The sequence below is a fragment of the Umbelopsis ramanniana genome (genome assembly GCF_025399195.1).
Source record: "Umbelopsis ramanniana AG unplaced genomic scaffold K450scaffold_26, whole genome shotgun sequence".
NCBI lineage: Eukaryota > Fungi > Mucoromycota > Umbelopsidomycetes > Umbelopsidales > Umbelopsidaceae > Umbelopsis > Umbelopsis ramanniana.
This window is the reverse complement of record NW_026252112.1, coordinates 155,445-168,564: the sequence shown is the minus strand read 5'-3', so window position 1 is coordinate 168,564 and position 13,120 is coordinate 155,445. Positions and strand designations below refer to the sequence as shown.

General features: G+C 44.6%; 6 protein-coding genes across 6 annotated transcripts; 4 read left to right on the top strand and 2 right to left on the bottom strand.

The window, feature by feature from the left end:
• Positions 1–1,085: 1,085 nt before the first annotated feature.
• Positions 1,086–1,867, top strand: K450DRAFT_174581 (uncharacterized protein; the record flags this gene model as incomplete). Its single annotated transcript, XM_051584199.1, has 3 exons — positions 1,086–1,340; positions 1,443–1,699; positions 1,801–1,867. 3 exons carry the CDS (start codon positions 1,086–1,088, stop codon positions 1,865–1,867), a joined length of 579 nt encoding a protein of 192 aa, XP_051444815.1.
• On the top strand, positions 1,868–4,576 carry K450DRAFT_240420 (uncharacterized protein). Its single transcript, XM_051588931.1, has 2 exons — positions 1,868–3,079; positions 3,176–4,576. The coding sequence occupies exons 1-2, from the start codon at positions 1,901–1,903 to the stop codon at positions 4,397–4,399; spliced, it is 2,403 nt and encodes an 800-aa protein (XP_051444814.1). The 5' UTR covers positions 1,868–1,900; the 3' UTR covers positions 4,400–4,576.
• Position 4,577: 1 nt separating this feature from the next.
• On the bottom strand, positions 4,578–5,595 carry K450DRAFT_240417 (uncharacterized protein). Its single transcript, XM_051588930.1, has one exon. It carries the CDS (start codon positions 5,517–5,519, stop codon positions 4,617–4,619), a length of 903 nt encoding a protein of 300 aa, XP_051444813.1. The 5' UTR covers positions 5,520–5,595; the 3' UTR covers positions 4,578–4,616.
• Positions 5,596–6,533: 938 nt separating this feature from the next.
• K450DRAFT_240409 (uncharacterized protein) lies at positions 6,534–8,560 on the top strand. Its single transcript, XM_051588929.1, has 7 exons — positions 6,534–6,615; positions 6,692–7,003; positions 7,096–7,188; positions 7,250–7,381; positions 7,453–7,535; positions 7,616–7,992; positions 8,056–8,560. Exons 1-7 carry the CDS (start codon positions 6,577–6,579, stop codon positions 8,370–8,372), a joined length of 1,353 nt encoding a protein of 450 aa, XP_051444812.1. The 5' UTR covers positions 6,534–6,576; the 3' UTR covers positions 8,373–8,560.
• K450DRAFT_240407 (uncharacterized protein) lies at positions 7,953–11,551 on the top strand. Its single transcript, XM_051588928.1, has 15 exons — positions 7,953–7,992; positions 8,056–8,671; positions 8,741–8,861; positions 8,931–9,100; positions 9,165–9,375; positions 9,439–9,596; positions 9,662–9,796; positions 9,855–9,956; positions 10,055–10,071; positions 10,153–10,244; positions 10,308–10,338; positions 10,405–10,466; positions 10,533–10,648; positions 10,731–10,917; positions 10,985–11,551. Exons 2-15 carry the CDS (start codon positions 8,429–8,431, stop codon positions 11,317–11,319), a joined length of 1,980 nt encoding a protein of 659 aa, XP_051444811.1. The 5' UTR covers positions 7,953–7,992; positions 8,056–8,428; the 3' UTR covers positions 11,320–11,551.
• Positions 11,551–13,087, bottom strand: K450DRAFT_240403 (uncharacterized protein). Its single transcript, XM_051588927.1, has 3 exons — positions 12,748–13,087; positions 12,461–12,656; positions 11,551–12,385 (listed from the first exon to the last, which is right to left on the bottom strand). Exons 1-3 carry the CDS (start codon positions 13,068–13,070, stop codon positions 11,783–11,785), a joined length of 1,122 nt encoding a protein of 373 aa, XP_051444810.1. The 5' UTR covers positions 13,071–13,087; the 3' UTR covers positions 11,551–11,782.
• Positions 13,088–13,120: the final 33 nt, after the last annotated feature.

The window sequence follows — 13,120 nt, the reverse complement described above, 5'->3', positions numbered from 1 at the left end:
TCCTGAGTTCCATTAAACTTTTTAATATCTGCTCGTGTGCTTAGTCAATGGCCAGGAGAAAGTTGAATGAATTCTTTGCAATAGTCACCCCAGGTCGGAAAGTGAGGAAAACGGACTTTAAACGAAGATCAAGGGTCGATGAGGTAATTTTCGTTAAGTAAGACCAACATTATCTGAGAGCACCAAGTTCATCACTATACTATGTCGATTTGTTCCTAGCGCTCAGGCCTCATCTTTGACGAACTGAAGGTCAGTCATTTTTTCATTCGGAAGGGCACGTGATTAGCATGATATACAAGCATGTCTTGCCTTAGTAAATAGACTTGGATGCTTCTAAGTCATTCCCATTCTCTTGAATGCTTATCTCTCAACAACTTGGTAGTTCCTTCCTCATACGATGACCGCAGTACGGCCCTTTCTTACAAATCGCAGTTTGGTCAACACGTGAAATTTACTGACGTATGATTGGATGTGGGAAGTCAGGTGACCCTACAAAGGTGTGAAGCGCTGTCCAAAGTGGTGGGACCTTGTTCCAGAAACCACAGTGAAACTGCCGAATATGGTGAACCTTGCATGGCCATCTACCCTACTGCATGGCTCATTGCTAGGCTGCGCTATTGTAGAAACATAAACATTATGAATTCGTGTCTCAAACGTAAGGGATCATCAGCGAGGACCTCTCATTATTCAATTATGGTGATGTTATCCCATGTGGTTCTTGGGTTTCCATGAAAGTTTGAATTGCGAATTGTTTGTTGGAAATGTATATCTGAGACATCCCGAACTTCCATACTTCAAAGTAGACGATAACAATAGAGTCCGACGCACAAGTTAGTTTCAGTTTTCGATACGTGCGCATATATAAAGTCAGAGTTATTTCTAAATAAGTTTTTGGTACAATTGTTATCATTCGTATGAATACTGAAAACGGCCCCAATCAACCTGGCCAAAACAATATTACCATCGACGAAAATGAAAAGCATCGCATAAGTAAGCTGGTCAAACCGCTCAAGCGGTCAGCGACCTCCAATTCCACCGGTACTAGCAGCGATGCCATGTCCGTTCGATCCAAAGTCATGAAAAGAATGAACTTTAAGAAAATTGGCAAACCAAACGCAGGCGTTGCACCTGCTGGACCCGACTATCACGCCATGGATTTGGCTGCTGTTGCTGAAATCTTGAAGACAGACATGGAGGAAGGACTTACTGAAGCGGAAGCCAGTGAACGACTGACAAAGTATGGACGCAACGAACTCTCAGGCGAAGGCGGCGTTAGTGCTTGGAAAGTGCTAATGCGGCAAATATTCAATATTCTGATTTTGATTTTGATCATTGCTATGGTAAGCAATTGGGACTCTTTTTTCTTTACTTCCTTTCTGCGCGTTGGGGAAATAGTAACTTCAATTTTAATGCAACTAATGTCTATTCTATTTCTTCTATAGGTCGTTTCCTTTGTATTTAAGGATTGGGTAGAAGGTGGTGTCATCGCCGCTATCATCGTGTTGAATGCCGCCATTGGCTTCTTTCAAGAATACAAGGCTGAAAAAACAATGGAGTCTCTCCGTCGCCTTGCCTCTCCCACAAGTAAAGTTGTACGCCATGGACATCTAGTTACGATTGCTACTCGTGATCTAGTGCCTGGTGATATTATGTCGTTGAAACACGGTGACGTTATTGGTGCCGATTGCAGAATTATCGAGTGAGTAAAAAAAAAAAATGCCAAACATACGATCGGAAAAGCGATATGTTAGAACTATCCATCTAATCAGCTAATCTTTTTATTTTATTTTCAAAAATCAGGTGCTTCAACTTTGAAGTCGATGAAGCCTTGCTTACCGGAGAATCTCTACCCGTTAACAAAGAGTAAGTGGCATGATACCGGCATAGTTGTCTCACTGAAATGCAAATCCTCATTTTTATTTTTTCTATTTTCAGGCCAGCTACGATTCCAAACGCCGAAATTCCCCTCGGCGATCGTGTCAATATGGGTTTCTCCAGCACTATCCTTGTCAAAGGCCGTGGCCATGCCATCGTCACAGCCACAGGTATGAACACAGAAATCGGAAGAATTGCCAAGCGGTTGATGGATTCCGGTGAAAATAGCAAGACCCCTTTGCAAAAGGCATTGGATCGCATGGCGCTTGTTATGCTTGCTGTGGCGATTATATCCATCATCATCACCTTTGGTGCCTCCAAATTCCATATCAACGATGAAGTCATCCTATATGCAATCTCGTTGGCCATTGCTGTTATTCCTGAAGGTCTTGTCGCCGTCGTAACCCTTACCCAAGCGTTTGGCGTGCGATCTATGGCCGACAAGAAGTGCTTGGTCCGACGACTGGCCGCCCTTGAAAGTCTTGGTGCGGTCACCAATGTATGCTCCGATAAAACTGGAACCTTGACACAATCCAAAATGGTCTTGACTCGATTCTGGCTCCCTGCTGATGGTCACTTCAATGTATCTGGACTTGGTGTTATACCAGAAGGCGATATTACTGCACAGGACTCCACCACCCCTGTGACTCAAGAAACCATGTCCCCAGCCATGACGCAGCTCATTCAGAATACCTCTCTCTGCAACACTGCTACCATTCGTAGAGATAAGGAAAATGGAGAGTGGATTACCCAAGGTGATCCAACTGAATCCGCTTTGCAAGTATTTGCCCATAAAGTTAAAATGGGTAACAAGAGACTTACCAGCGATGAAAATGGGACACCATGGACATTGTTGGCCGAATATCCATTTGATTCCGGTGTGAAACGCATGAGTGTCATTTACAAGAACCCCACAGGTCAGGCCGTTGCTTTCCTCAAAGGTGCCACCGAACGGGTTTTAGCTTGCTGCAGCAGTATTCAATTCTCGGACCAAGAAGGTGGTGTAAGGCCCATGTCACAACAAGAAATGGAAGACATTGTATTCCCACAAGTGGAAAACCTCGCCCGTGATGGTCTACGTGTCCTTGCCTTGGCAACCAAATCCATGAAATTCGAAAAGGGCGATATTGGACCCGACGACTTGACCCGTGAAGATGTTGATGTTGACTTTACGCTCATTGGTTTATGCGGCATTTACGATCCAGTAAGTTTATTCTACCTTTTTTTTTTTTTTTTGCATGTTAGGCGCTATACAATCAACAGTCGATCTCACTAACGCTTGTACCTTTCGCCTGTTTAGCCTCGCGTTGAATCAAAGCCTTCCGTCCAAAGCTGCCATGAAGCCGGTATCACTGTTCATATGTTGACAGGTGACCATCACGCTACTGCCACCGCCATCGCCAGAGAAGTGGGTATTCTACCCGAAAATTACGGCCGCGGAGTGTCCAAGGAAGGAGGAGTCGATCATGTTGTTGTCGGAGAAGATAAATTGGTCATGACTGCCATGGAGTTCGATAAGCTCAGTGAAGAAACCATTGATGCCCTGCCAAGTCTTCCTTTGGTCATTGCTCGCTGTTCACCAGATACTAAAGTCAAGATGATAGAAGCTCTTCATCGCCGTGGAAAAATTGCTGGTATGACTGGAGATGGCGTGAACGACAGTCCAAGTTTGAAAGAATCCGATATTGGTATTGCCATGGGACAGACTGGTTCCGATGTAGCCAAACAAGCCGCCGACATTATCTTAACCGACGATAACTTCTCTACCATTGTCCTTGCCATTCAAGAGGGTCGCCGTGTCTTCTCCAATATTGCTCGCTTCGTTGTCCACATGATTTCCGGCAACGTCGCTGAAGTGGTTCCTCTTCTCATTGGTCTTGCCTTCGTTGATGTGGATGGTACCTCGGTCTTCCCTCTCTCACCCGTTCAAATTCTTTTCAACAATATCCTGACCAGTTCACCTCCTGCTATGAGTCTCGGCTTGGAACCTATCTCGGAAGATGCTATGAAAGTGCCTCCTCGTCGCCGTAGTGAGGGACTGTTCGCCTGGTCAAATGTCATTGATATCCTCTTTTACGGTTTTATGATCGGTATCATCTGTCTTTTGAACTTCATCGTCGTTATTTACGGCTATGGCGATGGTAACCTTGGCCAATACTGTAACGAAGGATTGAACCCTGGCTGTGAACAGGTCTTCCGTGCTCGTGGTGCCTTGTTCGCCGCTTTGACCATCCTTATTCTCCTCCATGCCTTCACGTGCCGAGACCTTATTCACTCTACCTGGAACTGGAGATATCTGAGAAGAAACCATAACAAGTACCTGTTCTACAGTTTCGGTATTGGTTTCGTCCTATTGCTCATCACCTTGTACGTACCCGTTTTGAATACCTCCGTGTTCAAGCATTCCCCCATTGACTGGGAATGGGGCATGGTCGCTGCATCTTGCGTAGCGTATATTGCCTTTGCGGAGCTTTACAAGGCTGGTAAACGGGCGTTGCTTCGTAGACGTGGATATCGCGTATAAAGCCTCTACGCCGAAGAAAAAAAGGCATTGTTGCCTCACAATTATAAATATGTCCTGAATCCCCCTCCCTCACTGATTCACCCTTCACATCATTTTGTACTGTAACTTCTTACATATTATAAATAGCAAATACATACAGCAAATTACGTTTTTATAAACCATTTATTACACTTTACAAATTATTTGATGTTACAGCATTTATATTCTATACAGTCAATCATGCATGGGGAACAGGGCATTGAGCTCCTTCCGCACCGGAAATAGGACATTTTTGAACCTCAACATTGATTTTGTTAAGGTTCGTATAGGCCTCATCAGTTCCTTCTAAATAATCCTTTCCATCCGAATCACCTGTACGTCCCTTAGAGGTGGTCATCTTTCCAATAGCAGGTACGAGACCAACTTTTCCTAACCCGAAAGGTGGAGTGTTGACATAGATACCTTCGTATTCACCATCTCTGACCTTGAATGTCTCGTGCCAAATACCACCAAGAGCTCCATTTGATTTAGACTCCTTCATTACGCGCATCCAAGCAGGATAGTGCTTCAGATCTTGTCCGCGAGCGTAGTTTACCAGCTGCTCATACGATCTCCAGTATTGAACAAGCAAAAATGTAGATCCTCCAAGGGGGTTGGGTGAGACATATGAATCGCAGTTCATACAGCCAAGTTCTGGTTGATCTTGGAGTTCCGCTAACATGTCTGACATGGCTTGTCCGAGCCAACCGCTATCGCCGCCGCGTGCAAATCCATTGACTCTAAAACCAATCAAAAAGACACAGAAATCTCCCTTGATGACCGGTGCCACTCGGAAAGGGATAGGTTCGGTAGAATTGGTATCGAGGTTGACTGAACGCTTTTCTCCCAATGTGAGTTTTTTGGGATTTTCTGGAAACAAGTAGGATTTGAAAGTGAAGCTGATTGCATTCCTGTATGCAGAAATCAACGCAATAACGCCAGCGCCTGCAGCAAGTGGCCTAGGAAGGAGAGCAGAAGCTAACAATGTAGCGCCTAATAATGCTCTAGACCCGAAGATAGCAGCGAGAGGTAAGATTGGATCGATAGATTGGAATACTCCAAACCTATTCTGTCCAGTTTTTGAAGTGTTTTGATATGACATTGTGTTTAATGAACAATGGAAGTAGAAAACTTGGGGGTTTTTATTAATTTACTGAAACTGCGCGTGAACATGCGTGACGCTTTATTTTTTAAGATATTGTGTTGCGGTCAAAAAACTCCCCATATGGAAAAGTAAAACCTTGGATTCTTGTCGCGCAGGGCCTGCATGCCAAGCGGCTCTTGGGTCATACCCAGAAATTCCTTGGCCTGCAAATGCTAAGCCATAGACGACGCGTGTGCACTGATTCATTCACTTGTCTCGGTAAGCCTGTCTCCGTCCCCCGTCTCCTTTCTCCGGACCAGTATGACTCTTTTCTTTCCGTACACTTACCGGATCGAAGTATGGTATGCATCGAACGATGATCGCAAAAGCTGGCCGTCGATCGGATCTTGTTTTGTAAACAATAATGAACTTCATGTTTTTTGCGTACTTATGGTGGTAGTTTATATGTGGAGTACTGGTCTTGTCAGAGAAATCTCACATCTAGTATGTGCACGGTAGGGTAATCTTTCAATTCGCCTATCGAAATAGATCAGGTACGTATTTTCCCTTGTCTGCAAGATCAGCAGGCAGTGAGATAGTCTTAACGATCTCATCATAACGATACACACGGCTTGGAAACTATCGTTAAATAGGAAAGTTCCAACGTTAATGTCAATTCTCATATTTGGAAGCCTGAGCACTAGAACCGTATTGTTGATTTTTTTCAAGTCTTCTGGACCTCATAAATAATAAAAATAACAAGAACATTTACGAATACTAAAATTTTTAGAAATGATAGAGAAATGACAGGATTTCTAGATGTAATACTTAAAATACTTGATAATACAGACCCAAAAGCAAGCATTTCTAATAAAAATAGTATTGATAATTGCGGCCTCATTCTCAGTATCTTGAAAAAAGTTGCATTTCAGCAGAAGTCTCTAAAGTCTGGTTGAACGAACATTTGAGACTGATCTCGGCATTGCATAAAAATGATGAATTTAACCAGCGCCGGGATTTTTATTTTGGTAACCCTTGTGAATTTATTGTCAAGGGCTTGAGTATTTCACAAAACATGTCAGCAGCCGATCCAAGCAACAGCTTTCAAAATATTGTAAGAGCATTTTGCATCAACATTCTCCTTCAGTGCGTCTTCCATTCCACCATGATGGCTGACCCTATGACTACAGAGTTTTCTCAAATCAGAGACGCCGTTGCATGTCAACTCTTTGCGCGTGGTAGGCAGTGGTAACACACGCGCGTCGTTCTTAAATAGCATTACATCAGGCATATTTGGAGCAACTACAGTGCAACAAGTGGTGGAAAGCGTTCAAGATGCTGCCAACAAGCTGCGGAGACACGATATTTTCAGTAATATCGAAGTTGTGTTAGATACTGCAAAGGAAACCACCGACGCCATTGATGTCGTTCTCAAATTGGAGGAAAAGGGTCGAACTGTGGTTAAAACCAATGCCGAAATAGCTGACAACGAAGCTAACGTGGTAAGTGCATATGGACGATGTACCAAATCAGCATTCCAATGACAAGGCAGCGATACTGATAGCCGTTCCGTTTTGGGTTTGTTTTTTATCAGAATGGCAACTTTGTGTTGAGAAACTTGTTCGGAGGAGCAGAGACTTTGGGAACCAGTGTAGAATTTGGTAACAGAAATAAGGCTGCTTTCAAGGTACGCATCAACTTAGCTGTCATTGATTGTATGCAGACAGACGCTGACAAACCTCCGATAGACATACTTGTCCACCCCAGTCAATGCGTCACCGGATGCAAAGCTTGTTGCTCATGTCAGCGGGCGTTTTAGAGATAACACTAGCATTGCTTCTTATGAAGAGTTTAATAGAAACGCTGGTGTGGCCTTCAAGGTAGGTGGCTGTCAACTAGGGGACGACGTCAAATCATGACTGAATCCAACGCAATATTCTATCTCCATCAGGCTATATCCAAGTTTGGATTCCATGAACTTGGATACGACGCTACTTGGAGGGATACTATAGCACAAAGCACTGCGTCCTCAATGTAAGCAATACGAATGGTGGTAATTTCTGCGCGCCATGCCGCTAACGCCATTGTTTTATTGTCTCGTTCGCTCTCACCAGTGTCAAGGACCAGGCTGGCCAGTCCCTCAAAACTGCAATCACGGGTTCCTTTGTTCGGGATCGTCGCGATAATGCAACCTTGCCTACGCGCGGTCACTATATTTCATTCCATCATGAGCTTGCTGGCATAGCAACAAAGAGTGATACCAGCTACTTTAAGAAAGAGGTTGCTGTACAAATTCATCAGCGCTTGTTGCAGCCTGTGGTGGCCGAAAGTGGAAAGACAGTGGCTCCTCTTGTGCTTAGTGGAGGATTCCGAGCTGGTTTGATCGCTAGTCTAGATAAGAAGGAGCCTCACATTTCCGATCGATTCATATTAGGAGGACCGACATCGATCAGAGGATTCAAACTTGGAGGTATCGGGCCTCGTGATGGTGGTACGTATAAGATCGGTGTCGTGGACGACAATATTTAGGTTCCGATGGCTAACCGTGTTGTAGACGATGCTGCTGGTGGAGAGGCTTACTGGGCAGCTGGCTTGAGTGCTGTGGCAGCCGTACCGGGAATGATGGACAAACCGATCAAGGCACATGCCTTCGTGAATGCAGGCAACTTGATCAAGTGGTCGACAGGCACGTCATACAGCAAGACGAAAGATGCCCTACTCCTCAATCCTCGTATTTCATATGGTGTTGGTCTCATCTTCCATCACCCTGCCGCAAGGGTCGAAGCCAACTTTTGTTTCCCTGTACAGTTCTCTGGAGGCGACCTTGAACAGGCTGGCTTCCAAGCTGGCTTTGGCATCAACTTTTTGTAGAGTCACGCTCAGATTATAGAGCAAGAAACAGACACGTGAAAATCTATCTTCTTCAAATGACAGAAATAAATTGCCAGCCCTTATTGCCTTTGTTACTTTGTAAAACCCGTCTCGTCAGTGTTCAAATGTCCCTTATACTGTCGACTCTGACTGAGAAAGAGACTATCAAACGACATTTAAATGACTCCGCAATCGTCGATAAGAATTCAATGGCCATGGTCGCTTGGCCAAACTCCATGTCTCCGCTAATTCAGTCGGCCCGATCCATTTCCAAAGACGTTGCAAGCTATTGGTCAGAGGTACCACTTTTTATTCCATATAGCATGATGGACACCTTACGTTAAGTTGACCGCTTCGGACTTTTGTAGAAATTATATCGAAGTTTGATCAAGCCATCCGACCCTACCGTGTACTACAAGCATCTGCTTACGGTTGCTACTAACTATGATCAATGGGCAGAGGCCGCCACCATACTTGACCAGCTTGAAGGTATCTTCTGTTTCCACCTTGACACTTCACGTAGTGCCATCCTTTAACGATCTCACTGTGTAATTACAGGCTTGGAGGATTGGAAAAAGGATCCAAAATCTGACGTTTATGATTGGGAGCTTTTGCAAACCCGATTGGAGCAACTTCGAAATGTCAGGGCATCCAATGATCAACTCTCCATGATATTTGCGCTACGAACAAGCTTGGCTCGAAATTTAGGTGACATGGGTTGCTCCAAGGTACGTCGTGCGCCACCCAGATAAGGATTCCAAGTTCACATTTGTTGACATTCTTGGATACAAGCTCTACAGCTACACTAATATAGGCACAAAGGATTTGATATCTGAGTACATTGACGAAGTTGTGACGCAGCTGAATTGGATTTGCGATGAGCCTGCTACCATTATAGAAGACGGCAAGGTGTTTGATCTCAAAGCAAAATATGATTTTTTCTTGAACATCCGACAGAGCTTCGGTCGAACGTCTTTGTTATTGAGTGGTGGTGGAACTTTAGGTAATGAGCAGTCTAGTTGCTCTTAATGAGAGTGGCGTTACTGACAAATCCAACTTGTTCTAGGCTTAAACCACATTGGCGTCATAAAGTGCCTCTATGAAGCAAAGCTACTGCCACGTATCATATCAGGAGCGTCTAGCGGGAGCATCATGGCGGCGCTGCTGTGCACACGAACCGAAGAAGAAATACCCCAGCTTTTTGATCCCCTCAGCGTTAAATTGGTATGTCTGGAGGTTTTATTGCGAAATTCGAAGGATTGCTTTTATCTTAACATAACCGGTGTTAGGACGTATTCGAGAGGGATGGCCAACCCGATACCCCATTAATGCGACTGGAGCGCATGCTGCGATACGGCACGCTGTACGATGTTGATATTTTAACAGACGCCATGCAAGCTAATTTAGGTGACCTGACTTTTCAGGTGGGTAGCCGGCCGTATCCATCGTGTAGTTTTACCAACCTTAATAACACCTTTGTAGGAAGCATTTAACCGAACGAGATGGATTTTGAATATTACTGTGAGCTCATCCACCCTGTATGATATGCCGCGGTTACTGAACTACCTCACTGCACCCAACGTGGTATGTACATATTGACTTTAAGGTCTAACTTTTGCATGAACGAAAGAAAAAAACAAATTCATGGCACTAACCGTTTTTTATTTTCTTACGGTTTAAAGCTGATATGGTCAGCAGTGTAAGTAGGCACTTTTACATTAGATGGCAACTACTTTGCGCTAGTTCATAACCTGTTTAAACCCGCTTTTGCTTTTTCCAGCGCTGCTTCGTGTGCAGTTCCACTAGTATATGGCTCGACTCAACTGTATGCTAAAGACGCTAGCGGAAAAATAATCCCTTGGAACCCAACCGGTGAGTTTGACTATACAATGCCCTGGGGTCATGCCAGAAAACTCACTTTACTTTTTTATCCAGGTCAACTTTACATTGATGGTTCTGTGGAAAAGTAAGTGACGGGGTTAGCTTCTAGGCGCACGCTGAACGCATTGTAAACCCAATGTTGCCTTTCTAGTGATTTGCCAATGAACAAGCTGTCGGAGTTATTCAATGTCAATCACTTTATTGTCTGCCAAGGTCAGTCGGTAACACCCACGGTTTTCCTTTCCGCTCCAATAGGCACGAACTAACCACCCAATGCAGTCAACCCTCATGTCATTCCTTTCTTACAAACGTCACTCACCACGACCAAGGGTAAACAGTTTGCCAGCTTCTGCATGTCTATGGCACGAGGGGAGCTTCAGCACCGTTGTACGCAGGTAGGGCAAAGATGGTCCATCAAAAATAGGAAGCATGCACACAAATGTTAAACGCCGCCGGCTCTTCCATCTATTCTACCAGCTGACGGAATTGGGAGTAATGCCTTCCTTATTCTACAAACTGCAAGCTATCATGTCTCAGCGGTACAGCGGGGATATCACCATAGTGCCTGAGATTGGATACTCTGAGTTCTTGAAAGTACTGTCCAATCCCACTCCGCAGTCGGTCATGGAAGCTATGATTCGCGGAGAAAAGGCAACATGGCCTAGTGAGTAGTGTCAAATACAGCGAAACCGAACTAACGCCATACTAAATATCCCCCTTTTTGTATGTAGAAATGTCTATAATCAGAAACCATTTGCAGATAGAGTTGACCATTGACGCCATCATCTATCGCATGAGGTTGCGCAGGGTACTGGAGGAAGATAGACAACATCTCAAACCAGACCCCGAATCTGATCTCATAGCGAATATTCTAATGCAGTCGCTCGATGATGATCGAGACAGACGAGCCCGTCCCAACCATAATCTTTCGCCTACTCAAGTCCCGCGCTACATTGACGGTATTCGTAGTAGCAGAAGTACCCCGAACATGGCCATAGAACATAAGCGCTCAACGCGCAGCGGCCATCTCAGCTTGGCCATGACCAAGACCGACCGCCGGAGGTGATTCAATGTGCATGTGATCCGTTGGCTGTTCTAAGATTTGTACAACTGCCGGAGCGACACCAAAAGCTTGATTGTTTCGACTTTTTGTAGTAGATTTCTCTTCATAAATGTATATAAAGTGGTAGTCAATCCACAGAGGGTGCAATCATATTTATGTGGTTAGAAGAAGGCAAAACTAAAATAGATCAGGGTTTACAAAAATGAGTGGGAATGTATGCGTGAGGGTTTCGTTGCTCTGTGCCGAGGAACACGAGACAACAACAGAATAGTGTAAGTGATGCTTTGACTGGAAAAGATATGAAATGAAATAATTTGATTTGACAGCAGAAGCTATGAATAACGTATGTGTATGAAAAAGCCTCCAGCAAGATGTGTGTGTGTCAGCTTGCCTGAAGAGCTTTTTTTTTTCTTGCCCGCCAGCCTGGGTGTATGTACATTAACGAGGCTTTTCGATTCGGGAAACCCTAATAGCGGCATACGGATCCATACTGTCTCTCCAAGCCTGTCATGCGATTCTGCGCATAATTCAATGGACGTTGTGGAGGACCTGGTCGCATGGGCAATATAGGCCGCAAACCGGACGGTGCGGGGAGAGGAGCGGTGGCTGGTGGCGGCTGATTAACAAAATTATAATGCAATACAGGAGGTTGCTGCTGCACTAGAAAATTGGCATGAGGAGACACTGGGGTTTGAGGGCCAGGCGAGTAAGGTGGCAAAGAGCGACTGGGAAACGGTCTGGCGGGTGGAAGACTAAGAGACGGGAGAGTATTATCATCATGCAATGGCAACCCATGTATAGGCGATGAGGGAAGCGACACAGTTTGTGGGGAATAGGTTCGTGAGAAGTTAGGCGAGTTTGGAGCGGATGCTGCAAAAACATTCATATCATGATGCTTCAGTCGGAAAGGCGATGGCTGATCAATGTCCGAATGCACGGGTGATCGGTGGGGTGTGGAGACAGTGGTAGGAGTTGGTGCTTGATTCGCTGGTGGTGTCAAAGGAATCATACTGTTACGATCATCCGAAGAAGTCAGTTGTCGAAGTTGCCGATTCTCGGTCTGAAGTTGCTATTGTCCCAAATTAAGAATATGATTAGATCGGGGAAGGTTTAAGCCCATGTTAGTCATAGATCCACAACATACCTTAATGTAATCCAGCGCAAGTCGTAAGATGTTCCCTTTGTTTGGCTTTTGCCCACTGGTCATAGCATTAGGAACCACTGAGGCAATATCCATGATGGTATTGTTTATAACATCCCGTCTGCGACGTTCGACATAATTATGATTCTCTCGGCGTCGCCGGATTCGTTCTATGGCAGTCTTACTATCAAGATTATTTCTAGATATGATAAAAAACAGGTTAAGGGAAAGATAAATGTTAGTACCCATGTTTGGTTTTTTGCTATAATTGTTGAGATATAATCGATTACCTGTTCAAGATATTGATGCCATTTACTTTATATGCGTTTTGTCGTTTACTTTTTGTCTTCTTCTTGCCAAAAGATTGTTCGGTCAGGTTGGATGAAAAGTTGAGAAACAAACCGTTGGGATGCTCTGAACTTTCGTTTTTTACAGGGGTCATATCGTCATCCTCGTCTGAAATATCATCTTCAGTGCATTCTGAGGGTGATTCTTCCTCCGAAGACCTGGGTTGAGAGTGAATGGGTGTAGGAGTTTCTTTGTGAGCCATAGTGTCTTGAGCAAAATGATGAACTGACGTCAAGGGAGCCATGGAGTCGCCGTATGGGCACATGCAAGTGGAGAAAGAAGAGAAAAAGAAAGACAAACTGTAGGTCGTTAATA

Bases quoted from the DNA above. Each gene is read 5' to 3' on its own strand.
- K450DRAFT_240409 (XM_051588929.1), top strand. From the start codon at position 6,577: ATGTCAGCAGCCGATCCAAGCAACAGCTTTCAAAATATT. The intron at 7,189-7,249 runs GTACGCATCAAC...AACCTCCGATAG, and splicing joins GAAATAAGGCTGCTTTCAAG to ACATACTTGTCCACCCCAGT. The intron at 7,382-7,452 runs GTAGGTGGCTGT...TATCTCCATCAG, and splicing joins ACGCTGGTGTGGCCTTCAAG to GCTATATCCAAGTTTGGATT.
- K450DRAFT_240407 (XM_051588928.1), top strand. From the start codon at position 8,429: ATGACAGAAATAAATTGCCAGCCCTTATTGCCTTTGTTACTTTGTAAA. The intron at 10,245-10,307 runs GTGAGTTTGACT...TTTTTTATCCAG, and splicing joins AATCCCTTGGAACCCAACCG to GTCAACTTTACATTGATGGT. The intron at 10,467-10,532 runs GTCAGTCGGTAA...CACCCAATGCAG, and splicing joins TCACTTTATTGTCTGCCAAG to TCAACCCTCATGTCATTCCT.
- K450DRAFT_240420 (XM_051588931.1), top strand. From the start codon at position 1,901: ATGCAAATCCTCATTTTTATTTTTTCTATTTTCAGGCCAGCTACGATT. The intron at 3,080-3,175 runs GTAAGTTTATTC...TCGCCTGTTTAG, and splicing joins TATGCGGCATTTACGATCCA to CCTCGCGTTGAATCAAAGCC.
- K450DRAFT_240403 (XM_051588927.1), bottom strand. From the start codon at position 13,070: ATGTGCCCATACGGCGACTCCATGGCTCCCTTGACGTCAGTTCATCAT. The intron at 12,657-12,747 runs GTAATCGATTAT...TATCATATCTAG, and splicing joins GGCATCAATATCTTGAACAG to AAATAATCTTGATAGTAAGA. The intron at 12,386-12,460 runs GTATGTTGTGGA...TTGGGACAATAG, and splicing joins TTGCGCTGGATTACATTAAG to CAACTTCAGACCGAGAATCG.
- K450DRAFT_240417 (XM_051588930.1), bottom strand. From the start codon at position 5,519: ATGTCATATCAAAACACTTCAAAAACTGGACAGAATAGGTTTGGAGTA.